This window comes from Anser brachyrhynchus, assembly GCF_964034855.1.
Source record: "Anser brachyrhynchus genome assembly, chromosome: 2".
NCBI lineage: Eukaryota > Metazoa > Chordata > Aves > Anseriformes > Anatidae > Anser > Anser brachyrhynchus.
In genome coordinates, this window is record NC_137695.1 from 149,351,103 (window position 1) to 149,378,200 (window position 27,098).

Here is a 27,098-nt window from a genome sequence, read left to right on the forward strand (position 1 = left end):
AATTTGCTGAGACTCCCTTCAGTGGGCTCCTCGCTTGCATTCCCTCTGGCCAGGAGCCTGGGTCTGAGCATTGCAGTGCTGACTAACCAGATGCAATAACTGGGACAAAAATAAAAATAAATCAAAGTCACTTGGATAACATGGCTAGAAAAACATTTCTGTAAGCCAGGAAGTGAAGCTATCAGATCAGTGCAAGCGCTAGAGATCTCTTTTGGAACAATCACTCCTGTGCTTTGGTAGAGTGCAAATTCAAGTGCATGAGCTGTAGGTGGGCGCTAGTTAGACTAGAAACAAGTGCTCCATTCACCTCATTTTCCTTCGAGTTGCAGTGAAGTAACAGCTCCATCCTGGACATTCCCCATGTGCCTAGTGCCATGACAGCCCAAGTTCTGGATGTTCCTGCAGAAGAGTTTCTGCTTACAGTCACGAGAAGCTCAAGGCCGATAAGGTCAACAACTTGGAAGCAGTGAGACAACCAACTCTGTGGTTCACATTGTTTGAACATTTATTGCAATTCAGTGTCAAAAAAATGTTTTACAAAAATACATTACTGTCTGCACAGAACAGCTGTAAAAATCAGAGTTGAACATGCAAGGGAAGAGGAAAAAGTGTGCAAATTTATATGGAAGGATTTTAACCACACAGTAATATTAAACAGAAGTCGTATTATACAAGGGATGCCTTTCACTTCATATCATCTCTACTTACAACTTTAAAGAAAAACAAAACAGAACACACTCTCTTCCATATACAAGTATTTATAATTACTGCAGATAGTTCCTAAAGATGAGCATATTTGCCATTTCCAATTAAAATGCTCCCTCGGTAGCAGACCTGTTAGCACTCTGCACAGCTCGTAATAGCTAAAGAAATGCAAAGTTTACCCTCAGTTGCCCTCCCAGGGGGAGAAAAGGCAATGCTTGGCCAACGGAGGGGGAATCTCTCTGGTGTTCATGATATTAATACAGTAGACTACCTATGTCAAAGACAAGATTTATTCTCCCCAGGGCCAAATCCTGCAAGGCCTATTTGTTGTCAGTGAAATCACTGGAGGAAGATGGGGGATTGAAATCAGGCACTGGAAAAGCAGCTCACGCCCCAGCAGCCACATGCTGCCAGCTACACGGACACCTGGTTGTGTCTTCGGGGCCTTTAATGAGCATCATCACAAGCAACGAGCTGCAAACAGCAGCACAGGCAGAACACCAGAGTCCCCGACCTCGTAACTGGCAGTCTTCATCAACCTGAGCAGACATCAGCTCCGCTGGGTCTCTGTTTCTGCTAACAGGCCAGCTAGGAAGAGTGGCATTTTAATTTAAAGCTATTTCTTTTTGGCAAGGTGCTGATCTGTGGGGAAGCTGTGCAACAGGTTTCTGAGAACAACCCCAGAGGACAGCGCTGGTTTGCTGTACTGAACAGTGCCTAAGCGTGAAACAGCACATCTGATTTACTAGCTACGTAACAACCTGAAATGTTCCTGCTCTAAATCAAATTTCAGCTACTAAAGGCCAGGGATTTTTCTGGGCAGGAAAAGCTGGTGTAGTACCTGTGTATGTTCTAGGAGGAGAGAGCTTTGCGAGAGCAGTCAAACAAACGGGAACACAAACAGTTCAAAACCTGGGGGGGCAAAGAAAAATGATAGAAAAGATACTCTCATATACAGAAAGTGGCAGGGTGCAATTAAATGTTTACATAAAAAGCAATGTCTTCAGAGCAATAGAAGTTTTTCTAATCGCTTTACAAAACAGGATCTAGAAGCTTTCACAATTGATAAAAGAAACCCAAACAACGTAAGAGGAGGTGCACACATTTTAGGATCAAACTTTACCATACCATAGTTAATACAAATGGCTTAAGGTATGTACAGCTGAAATGGTGCCTCTTGAAGTGGCTATCACATGAAAGTGAACCCCAAACACCTGCCTCTTATAGAAAGCTGGAACAGAAAGATCTCTCCCTTTCTGAGCCTCCTCCCCTGCATGGATCTGTTTTTCCTCTCCACAGTGCCATGCTCTACACCATTGCACTGCTTAAAAACCTCTGAAGATAAAGATATTTCTTTGCATACACTGGCAGCAGAAAAAAAAACCCAAAGAGAGGAAGAACCTCCTTTCATAGTATAAGAACCGACGCATTTTTAATGGGAACGCAGCCACCAACTTGAGGATGAGATGCTGTTTGAAAAGAACACTCGATTTCCAAAACACCAACAGTAAAAGCCTGTTTTCCATTCACAGTAGGCTTTGCCAGAGTTGTCCTAAAATAAAGGTCCTTCTTGCGAGAGAGCAGCCTTACACCATCCTGCCTGGGGTCCCGAGCTATCACGGCTGGTTTCGCTCCTCTGCCATCCAAAGCCAAGCAGATGCACTTGCACTGCTGAATACTGATCATTTTGTTTTCAAGTGGTTAGACCAAGCTATTTGGATGCAACACCATTTTGTTTTAAATGCACAAAACGGAACCGAATCTCCCACAGTATCTCCCTGTACCAGCCACTTGAGGAACAATGACTCTCCCAAAGAGATCAGGGTCTGATTTGACAGCTGCTGGGGCAGTAAGATGGTGACTGAGGCACATTCTGCTTTTTGTTTAGCCAGTTTTGTTCTCCAGCACAGTGGCTGCTTGGTTTTCTGCTACTTGGGACACCAACAGCAACATCCCAGGATTCAGGACGAGCAACACACAAGTGCCTGGATTAAGAGATTGATCTTCAGCAATTTGACCCTTTAAGATCTACCCTGTGCTACAAGAACACTAATTGAAATTAACTTTTGCAGATAGGAGCCTCAGTTGTACGTAAGTACAGCATCACCTGTGCTCTCTGGGCAGGGGGACATGGCATAAACTCTGCTCAAAACAAATGAAGGGCTCATAAAGGCAGTGGTGAGAGCTGAGGTGTTCCCAGACCACAGCTAAATTCTGGGGTTTTGTCTTGTCATGCAGGCTGGATTTAAATCCAAGCTTAAAATTCACCCAGTGCAACAATCTCATTGTTGGGTAAGTGCCATCTGGCAAGCAGGGCCTCAGACTACACAGAAACCCCCAGCAGCTCAGGCCGCCTCCATCACAAGAGGTTGACTCACTGCAGATGCCAGGGGCAGAAGGACTGCAAACCAAACCACGCCTGCGTCAGAGCTGGAAGCAGAAGATGGAGATGGTGAAGGCCATGCGAGTCCTCTCACTAGTAGAAAAAATAACAAGAGTCTCCCAAGACAGTGGCAATACTTCATTCACTTGCAGGTTCCTGTCCTTAGCATCCTCTTTCGACAAGGCGGATTTCAGCCTCACCTACCCGCTGACATCACTGCGGGAATGAAAACAGAAACCAGCCTCCCTTACTCATGAGCATCCCCCCAAAACAAGCACAAGATGATTTTTCCAAGGCATCAGCTTTTAAATCACTTTCAGTTGACATGAACATAATCAACAGGCTTATTTTTACCAGCAAACTGACGGAGAGAGCACCAACACCAAAATAGTATTTCCTATCCCAGGTTTTCTCCTCGTCTCTGGATATTGCCAAGCTTCTGGCCATGGCTAAGGGCTGCACTGGCTCACAGAGCTCTCCAGAAAAGGAAAAACTTGGGTTTGCTGGGGGAAGGTAGGAGAACAGCAGTTCTCGTCAACTTTTTCCTGCCTTCCCCCTTCCCAGTCTTCTTCCCCTCTTCCCCACTGCTCCATCTAGAGGCAACTTTTTTCCCCTTTTTGAGTTTCTTCCAGGGTATGCAAAGTGATTTAGTTTGCAAAAACGCAAATACTGTCAATTTTTTAAAATGCAAACAGCTGCAGAAAAGTGTTGAAAGTCAGTTATAAAAACATTAAAAAAAAGGAACAGAATATTTAACAATACTAACTCAAGTAGTTCTTCCTGAATTGTCCTGAGTACTCCTCTTCCTCAATTCTCTGTACATGGTCAGACACAACCCACTAATTTTTACCCTCCTGAGGTATCCTGCTTCCATTGCGCACAGAGAAAGTGCTATACAGGAAATCTACTGGCAAATGGCAAAACCTTTCCACCGCAGGTTTTCAAATGGTTAAATATGAGCTGGAATCTTCTAGTTCCACCATGGTGCGTGTATATAAGGTTCCGCTTTTCACTAAGAGATCGTGAGCCAAATCACGGCCACAACGATGTCAGGAGTTTGGCCACTTGCTCCACAGGACTGAAAACTTTGCTTTAGGCTAGTGCTAAAAGATCCCATAAAGAAGGTCAGCACTGGAAGCCGAAGGGACTAGACTGGGTCTTCGTTTTCTTGGCACACAGAAATAACAGAAGAGGTTGACTGCCATATTGGAAATCCCTCACTTTCCACAGCCTTGAGTGCTGTTTTTAGCAAAATGCTAGCCAATTTCTTCATGGTCTCTCACCACCCTGAACTCCAATAATCTGAAATTAAACAGAGTGCTGCCAGTCTGTCAAGGAATAAAAACCGCATCACTTCACTAGACTCAACAGCCCTAATCTCCCTACTAATTACCAGCTCCAAGATGATTTAATTCACTTGACAGCAGTGGGAACACAGAGCGGTGTGTATATGTTGGAAAACTAGGAAGACATGGGCTTGAACCAGATTCTAACCTCACTTGGGAATTCATCCAGTGCAATTAACCTAGCGGAGTTGATATGAATTTATGTTGCAAGATTAAACCCAGTCCTTTGTTTCCCTATAATAGAACTTCCTCCCTTTTAGATAATCTTCATCCTCCTGACTTCTCTTCCCTTTTACTTAATCTTTCATAAAACCAACGTATTAAAAGAGGATGGAGTAAAGTCTTAGGTATTTATACAGTGCCTATCATCTAGGCATTCAAGCACTGAGTAGAGCAAGAAAACTAACGTAAAGAGGTAAGCATTAATGCAAGAAAAGATGCTTACTATCACAAACATTTCCCTTTAAATCATTGTACAAAATACAAAAGTTCACATTGTACACTGGATTTTTGTTTGAAAGGTACTCAATCTATTAGAGGTAGAAAGTGGTATGGTGCGATTCTTTTGTAAGTAGGCTAGAGTTCCACGCTAAGTATTTCAGGATGTCTCCTTTTTAAAAACAGAAGTATTATTAAACTTGTCACAGGGATATTTTTCATAAATACTTTTAAAAACATCATATTTATAAATATGTCTGCTAAATAAAACCAGATGGAGAAACAGTTCAACAGTCCTAGCCTCATATTGCTTTCTCTCAATTATTAGAAACAAACCAAAGAAGTTCTCAAATGGTTACGGGGCAAATTCATTTTTAACTTCTAAAAACGAAAACGAAGGTTTTGCCCTGTATCTTGTACTCTGATCATAAAAAAGGGACTCTGTACAACATGCTGCATTTATATACCAGTCCTATGGAATTCTGTATTCCTTAAGTGCTGCACGTCAGTGAGCAATTTCACCTTTCATCTCCGAAATCCTCTTGTTCCTTGACTCAGGAGCTTCACACAAACATGAATATTTACACTATTTACAAACGGAGTGTCCAAGCTCAGTGGCATAAAGTGTCCTGTAAGAATCGCGTAAGCTGCGGTGATCCAAGTTCAGAATCTGAACAAGTTGATAAAGTCTTGCGGTGAAAGAGAGGTGGAGCACGTCTCCGGGTTGTTGGCTGTGCAAGGGTGATCAGTACCCTGGGAAAGGAGAAAACAACTCCATTTAGAGAGACTGCAGAAAGGGTGCCAGAGCACCTAAGTGCCAACTTAGTGCTGCCACTCCGCCAGACATCCTGCTTGCAAACAGAGCGGAGCCCAAAATATTTCCACTCTCGCCAAAGCAGACAGCTCTGAATTGGGCTTCATATTTTAGGGGTTACTGTGAAGTCCGGGGAAATAAACCCAGAAAAAAATCAAACCAGAAAAAATCCAATTCACTCTTTCCTCCTATTCTCTGAGGCACTACAGGTCGGAGTCTACCATCAGCTAAAGGAGTTTAAGTCTAGAGATGTGCTGTGGATATCAACGCAGAGGCCAGCAGAATCGTGTTGTGGGCTGTTTTATAGCCATCAGCTCTTATTCTTGCTAATCCCACTGCCAAGACCTTCACCTCCACATAATGAGCGGCAGGGGTTGCTGGCAGTGCTAATGCAATTTGCTACAAGTAGCCTGACAATATGCCCATCTCACTCCCCTCTGGCTTTGACGGCAATAACTTGTTCAGCATAGACAAGATGGGAATCCCTGAAGCATGGTGAAAGGGTCTTAATAGTTGAGGGAGGATTAAGATGTAGGAAAACACCCGATCGTGCAAGGCAAAGGAACTGCAGCTTCTTTAAGGTGCTGCAATCAGAGGAAGCACTGGGTGCCCTGCGGCTCCTGCCCCAACCAAGTTTGTCCCACCACCACCTCCTACCTTCCAGGAGAGGATGTGGCAGTGCCTGCACAGCTGCAGCGTGTCACCGTACTGCTCCTTCCGTGGGTAACACCTTATAAGCTTGAAGTACATCTTTTTCCAATCCAGCTGTCCCTTGTCAGATAAGATTAGCCGTTTACGAATCTGAAAGAAATAATATGATGGTAAGTGCAGTAGGTAAAAAAAAATAGAATCATGGTTTCTTCTTTCCACCCATCTTGTTCTCTCCCTTGCTTTAAGTTTAAGTTAAGCACCATCCCTGCCTGTCACGTAATAGTTTCTATGTAACACCAGGAAAATTCCTGCTCTGAATGCCCGGCTGTAACAGGCTTCCTGATAGCAACAGCCTCACCTGATACCATTATCAGGGTCTAGCCTCATTTCACTATTACTACTGTATGAACGCCTGAAACCCCGGGAGCTATTTCATACTACATTAGCCACTGTTTCGGGCTGGCAGGGAAGTGGAACTGCATTTAACAGTTTTCAAAGTTCAAGTCAGTTATTTGTCACACTAGCTTGTGAGGCCTCCATCTTTCTTTTTGGGTTCATTAGCTGCAGAAATTGGACTTGAATGTACTTGTTAACAGCAATGACTTCCCCAGAGTCACTTCCAAAGTCAGATGCAGAGCGAGCAAACAAAGCAAGTCAGCAGGGAAATCTGGCACATGTTTCCTGAAGTGCAGAGATCTGATATAGACACCCCACACATAAACATCATCCGTAAACAGAGAGGTGTTTGTTTCTTTCCATTTGTTTTTAATTTTAGAAGACCCTAGATGATTACCAGCCTGCAAAAGGCCAAAGATCTTTACACAGGTACAACTTGGGTAGCAGCAGGGCTGGTTTCCACACACCGTCCTGTCACTCACGAAACAGCTCAGAGGGGATTTCTTGCTCTAAAGGGCAGGGGAGTACAACACATTGCTCACAAACCACATCCACAGAGATTCTCCACGAGGGTGTCGGTCCTTAGGACACTGCAGTTAAGGCTGGAGCTTGGCTGCACGTTTTCCCTGCACACGTGGGGCGAGCAACCATGACTTGCAGTTGTTACCACCTGGATTAGGGCTGAAGAAGTTCACCCTGTGACTAATTCCTTAGACTCCTATTTCAGGAATCATTGCTGTGGCATGCAGAACCCTCCTCATAAATCATCTTTACAGCCTTTCCCATACCAGCCTGTGTTATCAGCTTGCACCACAGCCCACAGATCCAGAAGATAGTCAAGTAAGAGTGTCCTACCCATACAGACGCACTCGCTAACAGGTTGCAACAGGCAACTGATAGCGATCTGCACCTCGCCTCGTACCTGTCTGTCCGTGAAGTGGTACTGGCAGAGCTTCTTCCACAGCAGCCGGTCTTCACTGAGCACTTGCAGGTCGGGAGCCACTTGACCGAGGCTAACCAGGTCTCTCCCATCGCTCAGTCGCTGCATGATGTTTAATTGTAAACAGAGCGGCAAGTCTGTCAAAGTGGTTCCTTTGAAGGCAGGCTGGAAAAAAAAAAAAAAGACAAAATTGAGCTCAGAGGAAGCTGGAAACCCAAGTACTTCTAACTTGCAGTAGAGTTACTACTTTTTAAGTATTGCACTTCACATGCAAAATAAGCAGTAGCTCCTTCTTCTGAACAAAGAGACATTTGACCTTCCTCTGAAAAGAATTTGAGGTTTCTTCAACGAAGGGTCCGTTTATTCTTATTACAAAAGCAGTAGGAAGCAGAGTCACAGTCCAAGCCTCTCTCCCCTCTTCTCATCTATCCCACATCCATACTCAAAAGACACTGTCCTCGAAAGCACCGCCACTGGCTTGCACGACAGCAGGACGCCGGCTACGTCATGGCAGCAGGCCCTAACCATCCTCCCCCCAAGGTGAGTGATACTGGCATTGCTTCTCAACTTTGGCCCTCTGTTACCCACGCTGCTGGGAATCTCGTGCTCTTCCAACACGTGTTTCAGCTCACGCCGTCATAAGATCCCACTGCAACCACAGCGGCGGCCGATGGATACCCGCAGGAGGATTTTCCCTGCACGGATTCCCAAGGCAGTGCCGGCAGGGCTAACCAACCCTTCCTCCGAACACTTGAGGAACCTGCCCCTTTCCCACCAGCTGCAGCCGCAGCTTCGCAGGCTGTTCAGCCACATCAAAGCACGCTCTGCAGCGCCAAAAGCCACCTCCGCTCCCATTCAATTCACCTTTTCTCGGTCTACACACGGGTCAGGATTATTTTACAAGTCTGCACAGCAGCACAGCTCCAGGACAAACCAATTGCAATGGATTAGCAGATCCTGCACCCGGGGGCGATCCAAGGTACCCACGGGAGCAAAGCATCAGCAAGGACCACGACCCGGGCTCGAGCTGCTCCAAAATCAGCCCCAGCCTTATTAAGACAAACAGCAGCTTTGCGGATTGGGCCCCAAGGAAGAAACAATGTTCAACAGATGTGCCAAGTCTATCGTTTACCCTGCACAGAGATGCTGCTATTTTTAAGTTGCAGAGTCACATCGCCCGCCTCGCAATTGGCAGGGCTGTTAACCGTTTCAAACAAGGAGCACGTGGGCCACCAGCAGCAGGGGAACACTGCGTGAGGCTGCTTTCAATCACACGGCCCCATCTCCAGCCACGTGAGACTGCAGGGGCACGAGGAGTCCAACTGCACATAAATAGTTCCCATCTTCCCCAGGGACCAGCCCGCACTGCTGGTGGTCCATACAGCCTGGCTGGTCCCCCAGCACTGCCTGCTACCTGCAAGAACCCCTCCGCTGAAGCCAGGCATCGTTTTTGGCCAGCTCTACCAGCAAGACAACCCCTTCAGGAGAGTTGAACCATCTCGGCCACCTCCAGAGGGTATCCGTTCCAAAGCCAACCTCAAACAATTGATCCCCAGTTCCCATCTCCCAGCCCCAAGCAGCCTCTCCCTCCCCACCTCCCCCTCTATTCCCCTAACACCAGCTGGCTCCGGAGACAAGAGGAGCTCCGCACGGCCGGGTGCTGAGGGTTAAGCTGCGAGCACGCTGCCTGGCTACGCGCAGATGTTTGCTTGGTGCGATCCACTTGCGTGCTTGGAGATGGAAGAGGAGGCAGAGAGCAGCACTCCATCATTCCTGAAGCCCATGAGTCTCCTGCTGGCTATGCAGGACTGTGTCCCCGCCCGTCAGTGCAAGCTGAGGTTGTTTTTAGGGGCAGGAGGAACGCACCGCAGCCTTGGATCACCTCCCATTGATCTCCCCGCCACGCTGGCTTTTGCCCTCTCCTGCAGGCAGCCCACACAAGCTCCACCAGGGCAGGACAGGCAGGACTGTGCTCAGAGGCTCTTGGTTCAGCAAGGGGGGGGGGGGGGAGGCAGAAATCAAGCAAGCACACGCTAATGTCTTATTTCTGAGGAAGCCAGTGTGACTGAAACAACTCCATACAGGTTTTCTGAGTCAGAGCCAAAGACTTATCTGCTGCTACTTTTCCCTCAGTACTCCTTTCCAGGACTTTTCAAACATTACTTTCTTTGGAGAAAGAACACAGATTAGATCAGAGCAGATCATTATGTTGTCACTTTCTGGACAGTTGTTTTTTGTGCCCTTTTTTTAATGCAACTCTAGCACATACTCAGTGTTTTGCAAGTTTTTTTTTTTTTTTTAAAAAGGTCTGTCTTGGCTGTTGTGAAGCTTTTTACCCCCTCCAGAAATACCAGAAACGCTCAGCACTGTAAGCATCTGGCTGCACAGAACGGGGCTTGTTCTGCCTTCCTCTCAAACTCAGGTTTTGTTCTACTTTGACCTGAAGCCATCTTCAGAGGTGTGAATTTTTTTTTTTTGGAAGCTCTCCACATATTTTTATATTTTAGAAAAGTGTCTGCAAACCTATACTGTGTGCATAAAAGGCAGTTCCCTTCACAAGCACATTTTGATGCAATTTTATCTGGGCAGGCAGAGCTTTGAAATGCTTATGGGAGTTTTGAGAGTCAGTAAAGGTGAGGGGAAAAAACCCGTACTGTATTTACTGAGTTGAGCAGGAGGTCCTAACCTGGGGTGTCAGGGAAACAGATACCCCAGCGGAGCTGATCCCAGCAGTGCCCAGGCACTGAGCAGCTCCCCAGAGGTGGGCACCAGCAGGGGCAGGCACATCCCACAGCAGGGCAGAGACCACCACCACATAAGGCAATGTGGATTTTGCAGTTCTTCAGATTCCCTGGGACCTCCCGGAGTTTACCTTCTCCCAAATCCTTCTGCCTGTATTGCTCCTTACAACTGAAGGACTGGGAACTGTTTCTTGATGTTTCCAACAAACACAGCCATGAAGAACGATGAAAGCAGGACCTCTGCTCAACCCTTGCGAAGTGCCTTTCTGCTTGACCCACTAAGGAAAAAGGTGTTTTTAAAATTCCCTCTGGCCATGCTTTGGTATGGCCAAGTGGGAATTGCACAGCTCAGTTCACTGTAGAAGACTCCTACAGAGGACACATTGACAGGGAGGTCAGCGCAGGGGGAAGGCTTTAGCATTTCTGGGGAGTGAGCACCCATTCAAGGTGAAGTGGAGAAAGTTCACCTTCAATTCACATGCAAAGCCAGGTTAGGAATTTATCAACTCATTCGTCTCTCCCAGCTCCACAGCTGCTGCTGGAGGACCAGATGTTGTGAAAGCAGGACTTGTCTGGCTGGAACAGCCAGCTCCAGACTACTGGAAGAATCACTGATGTTTTCAGCCAGGAAACATGAAGTTATGCAGCTATTTGGAAATTTGCATTTAATTTACAGATTAAACAAATCTAAAAACCTCAAATATCTGATAAACAACTTTTGAGGGCAATTTCTCAGATTTTAGAAAAAGATTGAGTTGACTTTTCATACTGAGGCCTCATCTCCGAAGACTCTCAGGAGGAAGAGAGAGTTTCCTGCCCAGCTCTGTTCACACAGAGCCTCAAGAGCAGAAAGGAGTCACACCACCAGTAACAGTGAACATGATCCCACACTGCGTACACTGAACTGGCTGGGGACATGTAATGGCTACTATTGCTTTATTTTGATTTAAGGGACTCAAGTAACTCAAGGAATGCAGCCAGTTATTTTGGCAACCTCAGGTCCTTCTCCAGCACTCTGCCTGCATCAGGAGTACAGTGAGATATAGTCACCCAGATGAAAGCTGCTACATGAGAAGGTTTCATGAAGAAGCCACATTATTTTTAGCCTTCAGGATTTGCGCTTACCCTGGTGATCTGAATGTTGTTCAGTTGCTGCTGCCAGTGGAGAATAGTCTCCATCCTGTGCACCCACATGTTGATGTTTCCAACCAGGACAGACTTGCCGACCCGTTGAACCAAAGTGCAGAGGGATGTGTAGAGGGTCTGCAGCAATTCCCGTATTAGCCTGATGTTCTGCTGGTCTTCAAGGACTTTGGGGGAACAGGAAAGGTTAAAAATGGAAGCTGCCCAAATCCTTTTCTGAATCTACATGATTCTCAGGGAAAAGTTACCTGCTGTAATCTCACAGGCCAAGAGAGCCAGCCTGTGCTTTTCTTTTGACAGAAAAGCACTTAAACATGAGCCAAGCACAGCAGGTAAGAGAACAGATGGAGATATTCCTAGGATAAGCAGATGAGGTACCCATCCTTTCTAGAGCACTTCCCATTTCCATAGCTGGGAAACCAGCCAGCTTTCCCCTCTGTTACATGTGAGAGGTTGTGTGTGCGCCTCTCCCCGACCACCCCAGCTGACGGGCAGCGAGATGCTCAGCATCTCCAGCCTCATCGTGCATGCACACCCCAACAGGGTGCTCTCCATTCCCAGGCTTCAGTCGGAGCTAAAGCACCAGGAAGGGAAGCAGCACCTCTCAGCTGCAATCCAGCCCCACCAGGAGCCCAGGGAGGTGAAGACAGCCCTCGAGCTTTACTTTCCCCTGGAGGAGAGGGAGCACTTGATATTGCAAACTGGAGACAGAGCAGCAGAGACTGCCGATGTGTCAGGCTGGGGGGCAGGAGCAGCTGCCTCTTCTGCAGTCAGAAATAGGACTCAGCAGGATGCAGGAGTGGTAGCGAGGGAAGTGGGAGAAGGAGGAATCGCCTCCCAGATACCCACCAAAATATGGAGATTTCTTCCCACCCCTCCCACTCTACATAGTCCTTCACTGACAAAAAGGAAAGTGGAACTGAACTACAGGAATAAACAGGGGTGGCCCCTCTTCCCCCACCTTACACTGGGTATTCCTGAGGATGTCATTCATGCTGAGTACACCACATTAATTCCAACTCCTCCTCCCCCGCTTCGTTTCCATTTCTTACCTTTCTGCACCACTTTTTCCAAAATGTTCATGTAGTTTTTCTGGGCAATGCCACTCAGTGACGTCAGCTGAGACTTCGCTATCAGCTCCAGCAGCTGTGGGTAAAAATAGAAGTGGCAAGCCTTAGAGAGCAGAGATACCTTTCTAATCTTAACTCCCGTCACATGACACAGCAAAACAGTCCGGGCACTTGTTTGCTGCATGAAAATAAAAGGTAGATGGAACGGCAGCAAACTAATGCATGGGTGGGAAAAAAAAGAGCAGAGGAGAAATGATTAAATCCACACAGAAAGGGGTGGGGAAAAAAAAGGCCTTCTAATGATACTCGGGAGAAAAATTTGGTTTCATGGCTCAGAGATGCAGGGAAACCACAGGGCAGCGCTCAGACTGACAGCATCTATTCACACCGAGGAACAATGAACGGCCGACGTCACCGTCCTTCGCTGGGGCATAAACAAGCAGTGTCATGAGGGAACACAAGCGAGCGCTGGTTTGGATGGGGATGTTATTGATGGGGCAGTAATGAGAATCAGACCCTGCAATTTACGTCAAACGCCTCGGTTGTATGGGCTTTGTCAGAGCACTGTCACCACGATGGAAAGGTTAAGGGCTGTATTAAAACCAAACCATTCCCACCCCCCACCTCTAACAACCCCCTATTCCCTCAACATTTCTTCCCCTCTGTGCAGTTCTTGCAGCTGTAACAATCCCAAGCCATCCACCCTTCCCTGTTTGTCCTGTTTACTCCCCGTGGAACCAGGGAAATCTCACTTTTACTTTCGATTGCGATTTGCTTCCTGTCGCCGATCGCCTGACTCGTGTACTAGCTGAATGCTGGATTTGGGCTGCAGTTGCTGAAGGAAGCGTTTCCCCTGGGACAGATGCCCTCTCCTCCCTGGGCTCTCTACCGGTGCAAGAAGAGCCGTGGAAGTTTCCTACGGGTCATGTTCTGCAGAACATGTGGCTTGTGATCTTCCAAGCCTTCCTCCCTTCCCCCAGCATTATATAAATACAGGCTGTCCACATGTCGTTCCATTTGTTTTGGATGTACATAGCCTTCTGTTTTAATTTAGAAGGGAAAGGAAAAACCTTTTATGCTACAAATCAATCAACACGTTACCACATGACTAGCTTATTAATCCTTTATCGTCTGGAGCTACGGTATCCCATTGCTGGCACCGCCGAGAGTACAGAGAAGGTGCAACTACTTGTGTCAAGTAACTAAGATGTTTTTCGATAAGACTTGATAAGTCATGAGCTGAACTGTTTGCCCCGTTTTAAGAATGACAGGAATGCATCCATAAAGTTACCGGCAGCCTGCCATGAAGCAGAGAGCTCGGGGAGAGGAATTATTGCAGTCGTTTGCCCATTCTGCTCATCTCAGGCACAGGCATGTGACTGCCAGTTAGAAGCAGTGAGGTTGCTGAGAGCGAAGTTGCCTTCTTCAGTTTAATTTCCAGGCCAACACCATCATCAGATGGCTTTGAGTTTACATTCTGTGAATATCTTACACCTCGCGTGACTGAAAGAAAGTGAGGAAAAAGGCTCGCGCTAACTTCTGTGAAGGGCAGGCTGCCTGTTTTCTTGCCTCATTTGTAGAAACAAGATACAGGAAGAGCTGGATAGTGTTTGGTGCACATAGCAAGATGGCCCACTGATGCCTCTCAGCAAAGTGAAGACCCCAGATACTCTTAAAAAGAAGGCAGTCTGCAAGATGCTTGCAAAGCCTTAAGTCTTTTCCTCATTTCTTGAAATACTGGAGGAAGTAGAAGAAACAGCATCCTGAAGTAACCTGCGATACTCTGCTTACATCAACCTATTTAGCCTCCAGACCTTTGATTATCGTGATCAACTTGCCAGACTCCATCTGTACATTAGGCACACACGCACGCAGATCAGCTCTTGTGCACAAACAACTGCTGCCTCCAGATTGCACTGCTCAGGAACTGGCACAGGGACAGCTTCCTCCAGGCTGGGTGTTAGCGATGCCGTGCCCATCGCTGAAAACACTAAAATATACCCAGTGATAAGTATCACGTAATGCAACACTGCAAGAGCTAGAAAAGCCAGAGCCATTCTTTACGAGGACCAAAGATAAAAATCTCAGTTCCTTGAAGAACACTAAATTGGTACAAAATTAAGCTAGACAAACAGACTCAAATTTGCCTTGCCTGTGTTTATCAAGGTTCAATTTATGTTCGGTGAACCAGCTCTGATGTCACGTGTCACCTCCCTTCCCCTGCAGCAATAAACACAGGATGAAATTCCATATGAAAACTATGTTGTGAATAGTTCTAGGACTACTCCACTCCCCAGCGACTGCTGGCTTGCCCTGCAGACCAAAAGGCATTTTTATTCCTCTGTCCTCATATAATACACGTAAAACAGGTAAAGGATACGGTTCAGCCAGGCTCTGACCCATCCATGCCCCACACACTGCAGTGAATTGAGGGTCTTTTAGCACTGGCACAGCCCCAGAGTACAGCCTCATTTAATGGACTGCCAAATTTGGGTCTACGGCATGATACAAATCAGTGTTGTCACTTGCATAATACTGACTAAAAGCAGACTGATGGGTTCAGATTAATGCTGAGTAGGGTAAAAACAGTGGAGAGCTGCAAGCATGTTATGATGCTGTTGCATTAAGTCCAGCCCACGCTCAGCTGAGAGGGACAGATGGTGGGGAGAGCACAAAGGGAAAGGTTAAGAGCAATTTTAAAAGGCCTGCTTTTCAAAAACACTAAGTAATTGCATTCCAGCTGATTTTAATTGGAGCTGGGAGTCTGTAACCCCTCCTGAAAAGAGGGCATTAGATCCCAATTCCCTCTTTCAGATCCTCGGGAGTTGAAAAAGGTGGGCTGTCAGCTTCCCCAGAAAACCCTTCCTGTCACCTTGCCACTAGTTTGTTTGCTCTCAGGGGTCTGCAACAGCCAAGGAGAAAAGGCAAGAGATGCAGCAGGTTATTCCAGAGCTGGCAGGAAACAGCAGCTTCCACAGCAGGGCAAGAGCCTGCTCTCCTCCCCACACCAAGAGGATGGGGTTTCCTGCTCAAACCCTACTAACAGTCAGTGCAGCGAGCCACATAGCTCGGGGAGCACAACAGGCCTTCCTCCCCACAGGAAGGAGAGAAAAAAAGGAAACAAGTGACACATGGCAGGGAACAAGGGCCCCAAAACTGTGGTGTTCTGTACTCATCACTGTGCACATCACTTACAGGCACCCCACAGCCAGCTGGTAACTTCTGCCATACTCCTGGTGTAGGCAATCCAGCCCCAAACGGCCCACAGAGACAGAAAGGCCTCTGCAGGCCTGCACTGCACTGAGGAGGGTGTAACTTGGCCTCAAACCCAGCAATGCTTAGCAATGGTTAAAAATCACAAGCCTCAAGCTGCTGGAGTGTAAATCCCCACCGGAATGCCCCAAACACCTGCCGTAGGTAAGGAAGACTGCATCCTGTGGGATCCCCCCAGCTCCTCAGGGCTGGGGCTCCTCACACCTGAGCTGCTTGGAGAAGCTTACTGCAATGAAAAGTTCCCTCCTGTCACCCCCCGTTCTCACAGCCCTTCACTTTTTGTGGCTGAAACGTCACATTGGTTGTAAGCTGGGAGGTAGAACAACAGCAGGGCGAGTTATAATGATTTACAGTGCAGGTGCTGACAGATCTCCATGAGGCAGCGTTGAGCTGATATTCTTTCAGCACAGCATAAATCCAGGACTCCTGGAGCTAAGGGCTATAAAAACTTAAGAAGAAACAAATTTAAGAGACTACTTTAACAGGCTGCACGCTGTCTAGATCATGTTATTCCAAGAGCTGTGCCCATGCAGCTTAACCTGACCTAAGCTTTTATGATCAGAAACAGCACCTTCCCTTGAGACATTACTACACAACCATCATATGACAGATCTTTCTGAAGGAAACAGCCTGCGAAGCCTCACTGTCATCTGAACAGAGTGTTCCCAGAGGAGAACCAACAACTTCTGGGCTGCAGGCACTCTTGTCTCTGCTTATATTGCGTATGCTCACAGGAACACTTCCAGTCTTTGTTAATTCTGCAAGAGCAGAGAAATCAGGACTGCTTCAATATGAAAAAGTTTGGATCTTCTGGATCAATCAAGCACCTTCCTTATGAGCTCTAAAAAGGGAACATTTTCCTGTAATGTCTGTGCAGGTGGTATAATTCAAACAGTCAAGCAAGGAACAGGTCATGGTGCTAATACCTGTACTTACTCTTCCAGTACTTTATCAGCACTGTCAAGACAAGACCGATGTTGGAAGATTTCTCCTCCTTCAGTTACATGAACTCACCAGCTACAGCTGATGGTACCTGAGCACGAAAAACAGCCTGACAAGCTTTCCAGCGCTTACACTTCCACCTCACCTGGAAGAGCCCATTTTGTAACAGATCAGTGCCCTGTTAGGAACTAAGAACTTAATCTGGGAATATCTTAGACTTCTGTACAACAACAAAAAAATCAGTACTGAAAACACACTTATGTTCAGAGACTTTCATAGGGGAATGCTTTGAGAAAGGCAAGAGGAAGCTGATGGTCACCCTGAAAGCCTGTGTTAACAGCAGTAATGTATCTTATTTCCCTACAGAGAAAGTTTGGGTATAGCCAGCAGAGTCCCAGGTCTGCAGCCGTTTCTCTCCCTTCTTTCTCTGTGGGCATCCTTATCCTCATTCCAACTCAGCTTCCCTCCTTGGAAAGCATTTGCTTGATGAAGTAAATACTGTGACATTAATCAGATCCTCTGAGCAACGGGTGGAACCAGAGAGAACAAGGAGAGGGAGGGAAGGGAAAAAAATTCTGCCTGCCAATAGTCAAGGCATTTTCCATGTGACAGATCACTCATCTGTGTGCTCTAGGAGGCCTGCAATTTGCAAAGACCCATAAACAAGATCCACATCTAGGCAGTGCTTTTCATGAGTGAATCTGGCACAACAGGCATTTTATGAGCTACTATTCACCAGAGACTTGGCCGATACAACCCCTTCATTTAAGAAGTCAGTTTTATATTTGATCCATGGTACCAGGTTTAATATCTCTTTAATCTGCCAAACCACAAGTCAGCCTCAATTAGAAAGCTTCATACTTCTCTGTAATGCTGTATCCTTAGGACTACTTAGCCTTAGAAGCTCAATTTGTAGAAACATGGATACAAGTTGACTTCCGTACAGAACACTGCTATTTGGGACACGTGGCAGGTCTGGTATGCTTTTATGAAGAAGTCCTCATTGGAAAAATGAAGAAAGAAGTCAGCCTGAGCATCCCACCAGGCCATACCAACTACACCGAAATATGAGTTTGCTCTTTAAGAAATTTCATGGGCCTCCTGCCCAGTCACTGCAGCCCTGTGTGAGATAACTGTCACATTGTGTGAGCAGCAGGAGCCCATCACATGGCAGAGCCTGACCTAAGGCTGGACTTAGCACAAGTCTCCAGAGTTTTTCATGGTCATAAGGTAAAAAAAAAAATCCATCAAGGTGATCCTTGGAGCACCAAATACATGTTTTATTTTTCCTTCTTTATATTTAACCAAAGGGTTATTGCCTTGGCACAAACTAACTGCCCTAAGGATGACATGGTGGTGTATATATCCAGTATCAGAAAACAGTGAATAGCTGTCCTGGCAGCCACCTTCTCTGTGCAAGCAGGAAAACAAGTTGTCCCAGGACTCACAGAGCTGTGGAAGCCTGAATTTCAATGGACTTGTATCCTGCTTTTCCTTTGGCATCGTCCCCACTCCTTACCACCACCATGGCACTTCACCCAAGGAATTACCATTTGCCTTCCTGCACTGTGGGTGGGTAATCACCCCCCAGTGCCTGTACCCTTCCCAGGGTGACAGGGTTTTCACAGGCTCCTGGTCACCTAACCAACAGGTGAACTGAAGTGAACTTGCTCAGATCATTTCTTCCTGACTTTTCAGGACACTTGACTCAAAGGGAAAGCAATACCACTGCTGCTTGCTTCAGAACCTAAAACCTAAACAGCTGGTGCCTCACCAGTGATTAACAGCTGACGAAATGTGAAAAGGAGCTGTTTATAAACAGCCTCAAGCTAATAACAGGGTTTTTTTAAGCTTATTAAATTCCAAGACTTGATAAGCATTCTGAAATTTGAGATCAATTTGCAGATCACATGTGCATAAACATACAACCATCTGCAGCCCTCAGGATAGGGGATACCCCAGAACACCACCATTTCTTGGTAACCCAGAGGGAAATGAAAAGCCTTGATCTGTTACGATAAGTCAGATTAGGAGGAACCTAGGCAGAAACCTGTGGCTGACAACTCCCACCAACTGAAAGCATCAGTGCTAACAGAATGCTTCACCCACTGAAACTGGTGCCACTCGCACAGGATTAAGAGCAACCATGATCCCTGAGTCCTTCATTTCAACTTCTATGAGGTTCAGCCCATCTTCTTATTCCCAAAAGACTCAGCTCCCCGAAGTCTCTCCTTTGTCACTTCACAGGATGTCACCCCCCCAGCACTCATGCTTGCAGGTATCTCAGCCTCCTGTGCAAAGAGGTCCCCACTGCTCTGTGGCCTCTGCAGAGTCCATGCTCCTCCTGGGACTATAGGAACTGCATTTGGAAGCAGGACTTCAAATACAGTAATTAGAAACAACAACTTGTTTTTATTTCTCCAACATGAATTTCATACACAACTGACATTATGTATTACCTGAAACTATCAACTGTTCACTATAACATATTTGAAAGTTACTAGGAATGCTGGAATAAGGACAGCCCAACCGCCTTTTACATCACTACCACATCCCTCTCTCTCCATCTCAACAGATCTGAGCATAGGTTTTGGGGTCTATCCACACATTTTCCATCAAATGCTTGACATAGCAAGGCCCAACATCCTCACGCGCACCTCTTCCTTGCTGGTACTTCCCATCACCCGATGGATGCTCGGTTCAGAACCCTCCCCACCACCACAGCAAGATAAGCCCTGGCCTTTCACTCACCCTCACGACATAGTTGAATCTCCTGGAGTCCAGGATAGCACTGGAGAAGTCAAGCCTGTTGAAGGCTTCTCCCAAGGTGCAGTAACCATGGCGCTAAGAAAAAAAACCAGTCTGGGTCATGTTTTGGCAGACAGAAATCCAGACAGCATCAGGAAGACGTGACCCAGGGGAACTCAATTTAGCAAGCTCATGGGTACAAAGCATGGGACTCGCTCACAGCCAGAGGAGGCAGTCCCATCTCCCATGGAGCCGCACTTACTGACGTCAAGAGTGGGCACGGTTCAATGTAGGTTATGGTATTTTCCCAAAAGTGACACGAGCTCTATTCATGACCCTTAGATAGCTCAGATCCATCCCTCCAGAATTTACGAGGGAGAAGGAGTCTGACATTCCTGGGGCTCAACATACAGCCCAAGTTCACTGAGGGTGGTTTCATGCAGCCGCTTCCCTCCACGAGCCCAAGCGAGCCGTTGTGATGAATTCCAACGATTTTCCATGTTAGGACTGTGCTGGGTGAAGGCCAAGAACAGTATTATGGCTTGGTCCGCAAATGGCTTTTTTTTTTTAAACCAAGGGAAGCAAACAAGTCATATTTTAAACACATGTATAGAGCCTTGCACAGCAAGCCCTGGCTCCCTGATTAGGGCTTAAAATCATTACTGCAATTCCAACCACAAGCCAGATCTTCCACTTATCTCTTAAGAGCTTCTGCTGATTTATATCAGCTCGCTATCTTCCACCGTGTGGAAAAACAGTACAAAAGGGAACAGACAACCTCCGGTTGCACTCACCTCTTTTGTGCTCCCCTTATGAACATAGATCCACTTCTCTTGGTGGAAATCTGTTTAAAAACACATTTTGCTCAGTTAATCTTCTACTCTGCAGAGGGCTGCATCTCTGTTCTGCTCACAATGCTCGCTGCCCTTTTATCACAAAGGGAGTTTTTTTTTTGTGTTTACACTGCTGAACCTGAAACCAAAACTAGCAACTTGCTGAGCTGCTTTGTTTCCATACTCCTTCATTTGAGACGACAGCCCCGAGCCTTAAAAAGGGTTTATGTTTCAGTGACAGAGCTCGAGACTGTAAATGTTTAATCTGCCAGCTACGGATATACCATAGCACCTCCTCTTCTTTGGTACCAAAGAGAAAGCGTGGCTGACAGCCAGGTTTTGTTGTTATTGATTTTATTAACTATTCATTACCTTGGATACAGGCTTGGGATTGAATGTCAAAATTGAAGTTGAACAAAAATGTCATGAGACATCAGGCATGTGGGAGAGAGCTTTTAGCAGTGAGGTCAGGCTCAGAGGAGCATGCTTATGCTTGCAGCTAACTTGCTAAAAAAGAAAAACCTATTTGGGAGCAAAATTATCCTATTTCTAATTGCCCCTCCCTTCCCTCAGAAATAGGAGTTGTCCCATCCGTCCCCCAAAATAGCTTCCCTGTACCCACCACATGCTGCTCGCTCAGTTTGCAGGAAAGTCCTCACTGTAACAGCAGTTATGTGGCTCAGCCCTTTTCCCTCCCCACTTTCACATGGGCTCTTGACCCTTCTTTCACCACACGCCGGCAATTCAACAGGCAATACGAATAAGAACGCTCCATCCTACGAGACTCCTTGCCTTGAAGGACACACTGTGCTCCTGGAATCCTTTTCCACCTAAGGACACAGTGATGTACGTCTGCCTGGTACTGAGAGCCCAAGGACAAACCCAGCCTCAGCCGCAGGCATGCAGATCCTGCATCGAGCCCTTTTAAACGAGTAGGTCACAGCAGAATCCAGCCAAAAACTGTCATGGTAACATTTGTTTGTTCACACAGAGAACCGAATGCACAGAGGGGCCAGCTTTTGGCATCTGCTTCCAAAATCCTGGGGGATCCACAGTGAGCTAATACTAGTGTGGGAATGGTAACTCATTTCCTCTGTGCATGTTTACATTTGGAGCCTTCACTAACTCCAGTACCTATCTCGCAATCGGACCAACGCAGGACTTGCAGTCCCTGCAGGATCCCCATGTTATCCCCCTGGGCGCCATCTGAGACCCCGGCCGCTCGCTGTGCACAGAACGATCTCCAAGCTCCCGTTGTTTTGAGCAAGCTGAAGTCTCAGTTCATTTTTCACGCGCTCTGGGCGCAGAGATACGATCAAAGCTCACGTTCAGGCTTATAGCCTCCAGTAATGTCGATTAGAGCTCTGCGTGCATATGGAAGGAAAAATAAATTTAGCCTGTTGTGCACGAGGAAGTCTACAGGGGGAAAAACTGGAACTGGTTCATTTGAATGTACCATAGGAAAAAATTACCCTCCTTCTGACAAATACAAATGACAAAAATTTGAACACAACAAGTACAACTCCTCAGAGCAGGGATTACTAACAGGGGCATAAATCTTCACATTAAGCTGTATCCAAGTTCTCTACTTAAGTCAAACATGGGCGCAAAGCCCTTTGAGATACTTTGGAAGGCTTCTCAAGCACCATCCAAAAAACCCATAGATCTGAAGCATTTTCCATCCTCCCCCTGCAACAACTTAGTTTTAAAAAAATGCCCAAGCAGACATCTTACACTGAATCTTGGCTTTGTTATTCAGCAGGTCCTTTTTCCTCTTCTTGGCAGCAACATCATAGTTGAGGCTGTTGAAGAGATTCTCTTTGTTGTGATCTTCCTTTTTACAAAAGCTGTGAATGACACAAAGCAAGGATTCTATTTATTTCTGCAGCCTGCTGAATACTATGCTTCCTGTAAGGAGAGAAAATACACAGGTTTTCATTACAAATCCCGAAGCTACCTCGTTGCAGACCATTCTACAGGCCGCGTGCAGGTTTTGCATCCAATAATGTTATTTTTAAATGAGTCTCCAGTGCCCCATCTCTGCTGGAGAAAACACAACTAACAGCCAGGAGCAGGCAGAGCACATCAGTGCTGGGACACCGTTGGGCAGCATTTTTTTCCTCTTTAACCTGTTTCTGTGCTTAAATAACACCACTTCCTCCTACTGTAGGTGGTAGATCCCTGAGACAGATTTCTCTGCCAGGACACATTTAGACATCTGACGACACATACTCACACACAAAGTATTAACAGAGTCCCTACAAAACATTCTGCTTTCAAGCTTACAGGAAAAGCTCAGCTGAGGTTCAGACTTAACTGGTGGCTTTCCAAAGCCCACAGAGCAGTGGCTGTACAAATTAACAGCTAGGATCTCTCATCTAAGACTCCATCTTCTGTATTTGCTGGAGCTTTGCTTTATCATTAGCAAAGGGAGCTGTAACCACTTATTTTCTTTGAGGGCAATGAAAGGCTAAACGAGCGCATCGAGATCTCTGCTGATCTGCGGGCCTGCAGATCAGCAGATCCGAGCAGCAATGTGAAACCGAGAAGTCCTTGGGCAGCCGCAGCACAGAGCCTGGGCTGTGCAGGGGAAGGCAGCACTGTCCAGGAGCTCTTGGCTCCAGCTCCGGTCCCCCACCAGAGCCCCCACACACCGGGGGCACAGGGATGCCCCACAGGTGCTGCAAGAAGACAAGCAATACACCTGGGAGATGAAAAAGAGCTGCTCTAGCAGCTTGCAAAGGATGGGACGGCTGCCTACAGACCCAAAATCAAAAAAGAAGGGTCCCAGGCACCTCACCTGTGGCAGCACTAGCCCAGGACACCCCTGGAGCTCTGGCTGCTGCTGCAACCCGCTGCTGCTCGCAGCGCTGAGCTTCCTGTGCTGCAGCCGCAAGGACCCCTACGCAGCCAGGCTGCTTCCTCCGCAGCCCGCTTGTTTACACTCTGTAGCCTCAAAAGAAACACGAGCACCACGCAGCCTGGCTCACACCTGACAGCTATCCAGTACAGGCTCCCGCAAAGGAACAAAACCTGCAGGACAAGGCTCCTCGCTTCTCCCCGCTGCTAAATCTGATCGCCGGCCCAAGCCTGCGGCCGGGAGAGGGAGGTTGGTGGCCGTCAGCAGGGTCACACCACTGCTACGGGCAGGGAAGCAGAAATGCAGGTGGACAGCGCTCACAGCCTGGGGAACTGGACGCTTCTTACCAGCTGCACCGGGCAGTCCCCAGGGCCAGCAGCTAGATGTGAGCAAAACACCCCGGCTGCTCGCTTCCCCTGTCCGCGCTGCTTCATGCTGGGGACCAAAACCAGACAGCAGAACACGGCAGTCAAAAACATTTTTGAGAAGTTCAAGCTCCTGCTTTATCAAAGCTGCACGAAAAATCGGTAGTGGGCCAGACTAACATGCCCAGCGCAGCGGCAGAATCCAAGCCTAAGAGCGCGAGAGATCTGCTTTAAATCTGACATGTCAACAGCACACCCTGCGCTGTTGACTTCCTACTGAATGACTCTGTAACCCGAAGCCTTCATAACAGCAGCAGTGGACGGATTCCAGCATGGGAGGCAGATTGTTCCCCTGTTTATGTATTGACAGATTTCCATATTGTTCTCCAAGGAGCCTGGACGGGTTGAACGGTCAGGCACCGGGACCTCAGGACCCTCCTCACTTTTTTTTACTGAGGAAGATGCCTAAGCCCGGGCCAAACCTCAGTACTCCCAACGCGCTAACTCCTGCCAGCCAGACATTTTTCTACCTATTTACAAAATAGATGTTTTGCATTCTAAACTTGATTTAGAGCTTGCACAAAGGAGGGAAAGATAAAGAACCACCGCGTAAGCCTCCTTGCACAACAGGATCTCATCTGCGGCTCACGGCAAATCCCCCTTTGCTCCAAGCCGCTGTCACGTACATTCCTGTCCCCTCGCAGCCAACAAGCCCGGACCCCGCTGGGCAGAGCCGAAAACAAGACGTAGCTCTGCAGGAAAAGGTTGGTTTTGACAGGGGCGATCTGACTAGGGATCATTACACCCGTACCGCTGCCGAGGCTTCCTGCCCTGAACCACGCAGTTTTACGGCGCTTAAACCATCCCGGGGGGTTTTAGTCCCTCTGCAGTCAGATTAATCAAGCCGCACATAAGGCAAGCTCTTCATAATCTGGGGGAAGATTTATGGCTTCAGACACACCATACTTCTCCGGCTGGGGAACCGGGAAGCCTAAGGAAGCGCTTGCTGCTGGAAGAGGGAGGGGAGGGCAGGTTACCTCCAGAGCTCCCCAGCGAAGGCAGCACAGAGCCAGGAGATTTTCAGTGGCACTCCCTTAAGGGCAAAATCCCAGAGCCAAGGGGGCAGCAAACGTTTTGACGTTTTCTTCGAGGAGGCTGAGGAATAAAAGGCTGCTGCTGCTGCCCGGGCTGTTTCCAAATTACAGCGTGCCTCAGAGAGGCGTTACGGGGGGCTTTGCAGCTCTGTTTCTGTATGAGACAAGCCTCGGGTGTCAGCGCAGCCCCCTGCCCCAGCCCGGCAGGGGCAGCCCCAGGGGACCCGGGGCCGCTTTGCCCCCCCGGCCCCAGCACCGGGGGAGCCAGGCTGCGGTTTTCGGGTTTATTTATTCCCCGTGCTGCAGAACGCTGCCGGGTGACTCAGGGCTGACTTACAGCATGTGACGAAGCCGGGAGCCTGCGCGGCTCCGGTGGGGTTTTAGGAGAAGGGGAACCTCCGACAGCCCCAGGTGGGGCTCAGCACCTCTCTGAGCGGCTCCAGGACGAAACCCGGCCCCAAACACCCCCCCCCCCAAAACCAACCCCCCTCCCCGAGCCCGCAGCGCCCTAACCGAGCCCCCCAGGCGGCCGAGGGGGGCTTTCCACCGAAGGGCGAGGGGTCGAGCCCCCGGTTCCCCACCCCACATCCACCCCCCGGACCCCGGTGACCCTCCGGCAACCCCAAATCGCCGCCGCCGTCCGTTTTGGGGGTCCCCCCCCCGGTCCCCTCGGCGGCGCCCCGCACCCAGCGCCCCCTGGCGGCGGCTGGGGCCGGGACCGGGACCCGCACCGGGGCCGGTACCGCGGCCGGTGCCGGTACCTGCTGATGTCGCCGACGAAGCCGCCGCTCTTCTCGTCGAGGAAGCGCGTCCAGCCGTCGGCCGTCTTCACCCAGCTCTGCCCGGGGGAGCGCCAGTCCTGCCCCAGGAACGGCATGGCGGCGGGGATCGGGTCCGGTGGGACCGGGTCGGGTGGGACCGGGTCGTGCCGGCTGGGGAGCTGCCGGGATCGGGATCAGGATCGGGATCGGGGCCGTCGGGGTCCGGCTGCGGGCGCAGCGGCGGCGCCGGGCGCTCTTTATGGGCGGCGCGCGCCGTGTTGCCGGAAGCGCGGCGCTGGCCCGGCCCCGCCGCCGCCGCACGTGGCCGTGTTTGTGGGCAGCGCCCCTCCGGGGGCGGGGCCAGCGCCGCGCCGGGACCCGCCCCCTGCTGCCGCTGGCCCCGCCCGCTCGCCCCAACGCCCCGCCCCCTGCGTGTCGTGCGCATACGGGCAGGGGCCTGGGGGCTGGGGCAGCCCCCCCGGGATCACCTGGTGCAGCCGCCCCCTGCCACCAGTGCCACCCGCGGAACCGTGTCCCCAAGCACCACGTCCAGCCTCTCCTTGAACACCCCCAGGGACGGTGACTCCACCACCTCCCTGGGCAACCCGTCCCAGTGCCTGACTGCTCTTTCTGAGAAGAAATGTCTCCTCGTTTCCAACCTGAACCTCCCCTGGCACAACTTGAGGCCATTCCCTCTGGTCCTATCACCGGTTACCTGTGAGAAGAGGCCGACCCCCAGCTCCCCACACCTTCCTTTCAGGTGGCTGCAGAGAGCAATGAGGTCTCCCCTGAGCCTCCTCTTCTCCAGACCAAACACCCCCAGCTCCCTCAGCCGCTCCTCACAGGACTTGTGCTCCAGGCCCTTCACCAGCTTCGTAGCCCTGCTCTGGGCACGCTCCAGGGCCTCGATGTCCTTCTGGTACTGAGGGCCCCAAAGCTGAACCCAGCACTCAAGGCGCAGCCTCACAGAGAAAATTATATACAGAATGTTTTCTAACTGTACATTTCTTACATCTGTATTTTGTATCACCACATTATATTTATTTTATGTATATTTATGTATTATGTATATTTTATGCACGTATGTTTTATATACAGCTATTTATATAATACTATATAGGTGAATATTCATAGCACAAATATTTAAAGCCCAAGATTATGTATGACAATACGTACGGACATCTATAAACACAGCTCATTGGGTACTTGTTAGCAGAGGCGTTACGGAACATTAAGAATTGCCGCCTTGCACTCAAGCCCAGGCGGGGTGGCGCGCTGGCAGGCACCACAGCTCCTTTTGCAGACGCAGGGCACTTTGTGCAAGTATTGCAATGGAGCTGCCCGGGGCTGTGCTGCACCCGTCTCCACACAGGGATTTCGTGGCGGTGGGGACGGGGCCGATGCTCTGCTCCTCGGGCTGAGGGAATGAGTGAGCAACAGGCACGTGGGCTGGGGGGGATCAGCTGCCTTAATCCAGGCCGTGCTGCCCACGCTCCCTGGCTGTGCTGCTCACTGCCATGGGCATCTGGCGCTTGCTAGCACCGGTGCTGTGCATTCACCCTCGATGAAGATGCAGATAACAGCGTTGAAGCCCT

General features: G+C 48.7%; 1 protein-coding gene across 1 annotated transcript; it reads right to left on the reverse strand.

Moving 5' to 3' along the window:
* Window positions 1-487: 487 nt before the first annotated feature.
* On the reverse strand, window positions 488-25,806 carry FBXO32 (F-box protein 32). Its single transcript, XM_080578484.1, has 9 exons — window positions 25,504-25,806; window positions 22,158-22,270; window positions 20,385-20,434; window positions 19,594-19,686; window positions 12,610-12,703; window positions 11,540-11,724; window positions 7,656-7,838; window positions 6,344-6,487; window positions 488-5,625 (listed from the first exon to the last, which is right to left on the reverse strand). The coding sequence occupies exons 1-9, from the start codon at window positions 25,617-25,619 to the stop codon at window positions 5,536-5,538; spliced, it is 1,068 nt and encodes a 355-aa protein (XP_080434610.1). The 5' UTR covers window positions 25,620-25,806; the 3' UTR covers window positions 488-5,535.
* Between the last annotated feature and the right edge of the window lie 1,292 nt (window positions 25,807-27,098).

Bases quoted from the DNA above. Each gene is read 5' to 3' on its own strand.
- FBXO32 (XM_080578484.1), bottom strand. From the start codon at position 25,619: ATGCCGTTCCTGGGGCAGGACTGGCGCTCCCCCGGGCAGAGCTGGGTG. The intron at 22,271-25,503 runs GTACCGGCACCG...TGTCATTCACAG, and splicing joins TTCGTCGGCGACATCAGCAG to CTTTTGTAAAAAGGAAGATC. The intron at 7,839-11,539 runs GTAAGCGCAAAT...TTTTTTTTCCAG, and splicing joins ACAACATTCAGATCACCAGG to CCTGCCTTCAAAGGAACCAC.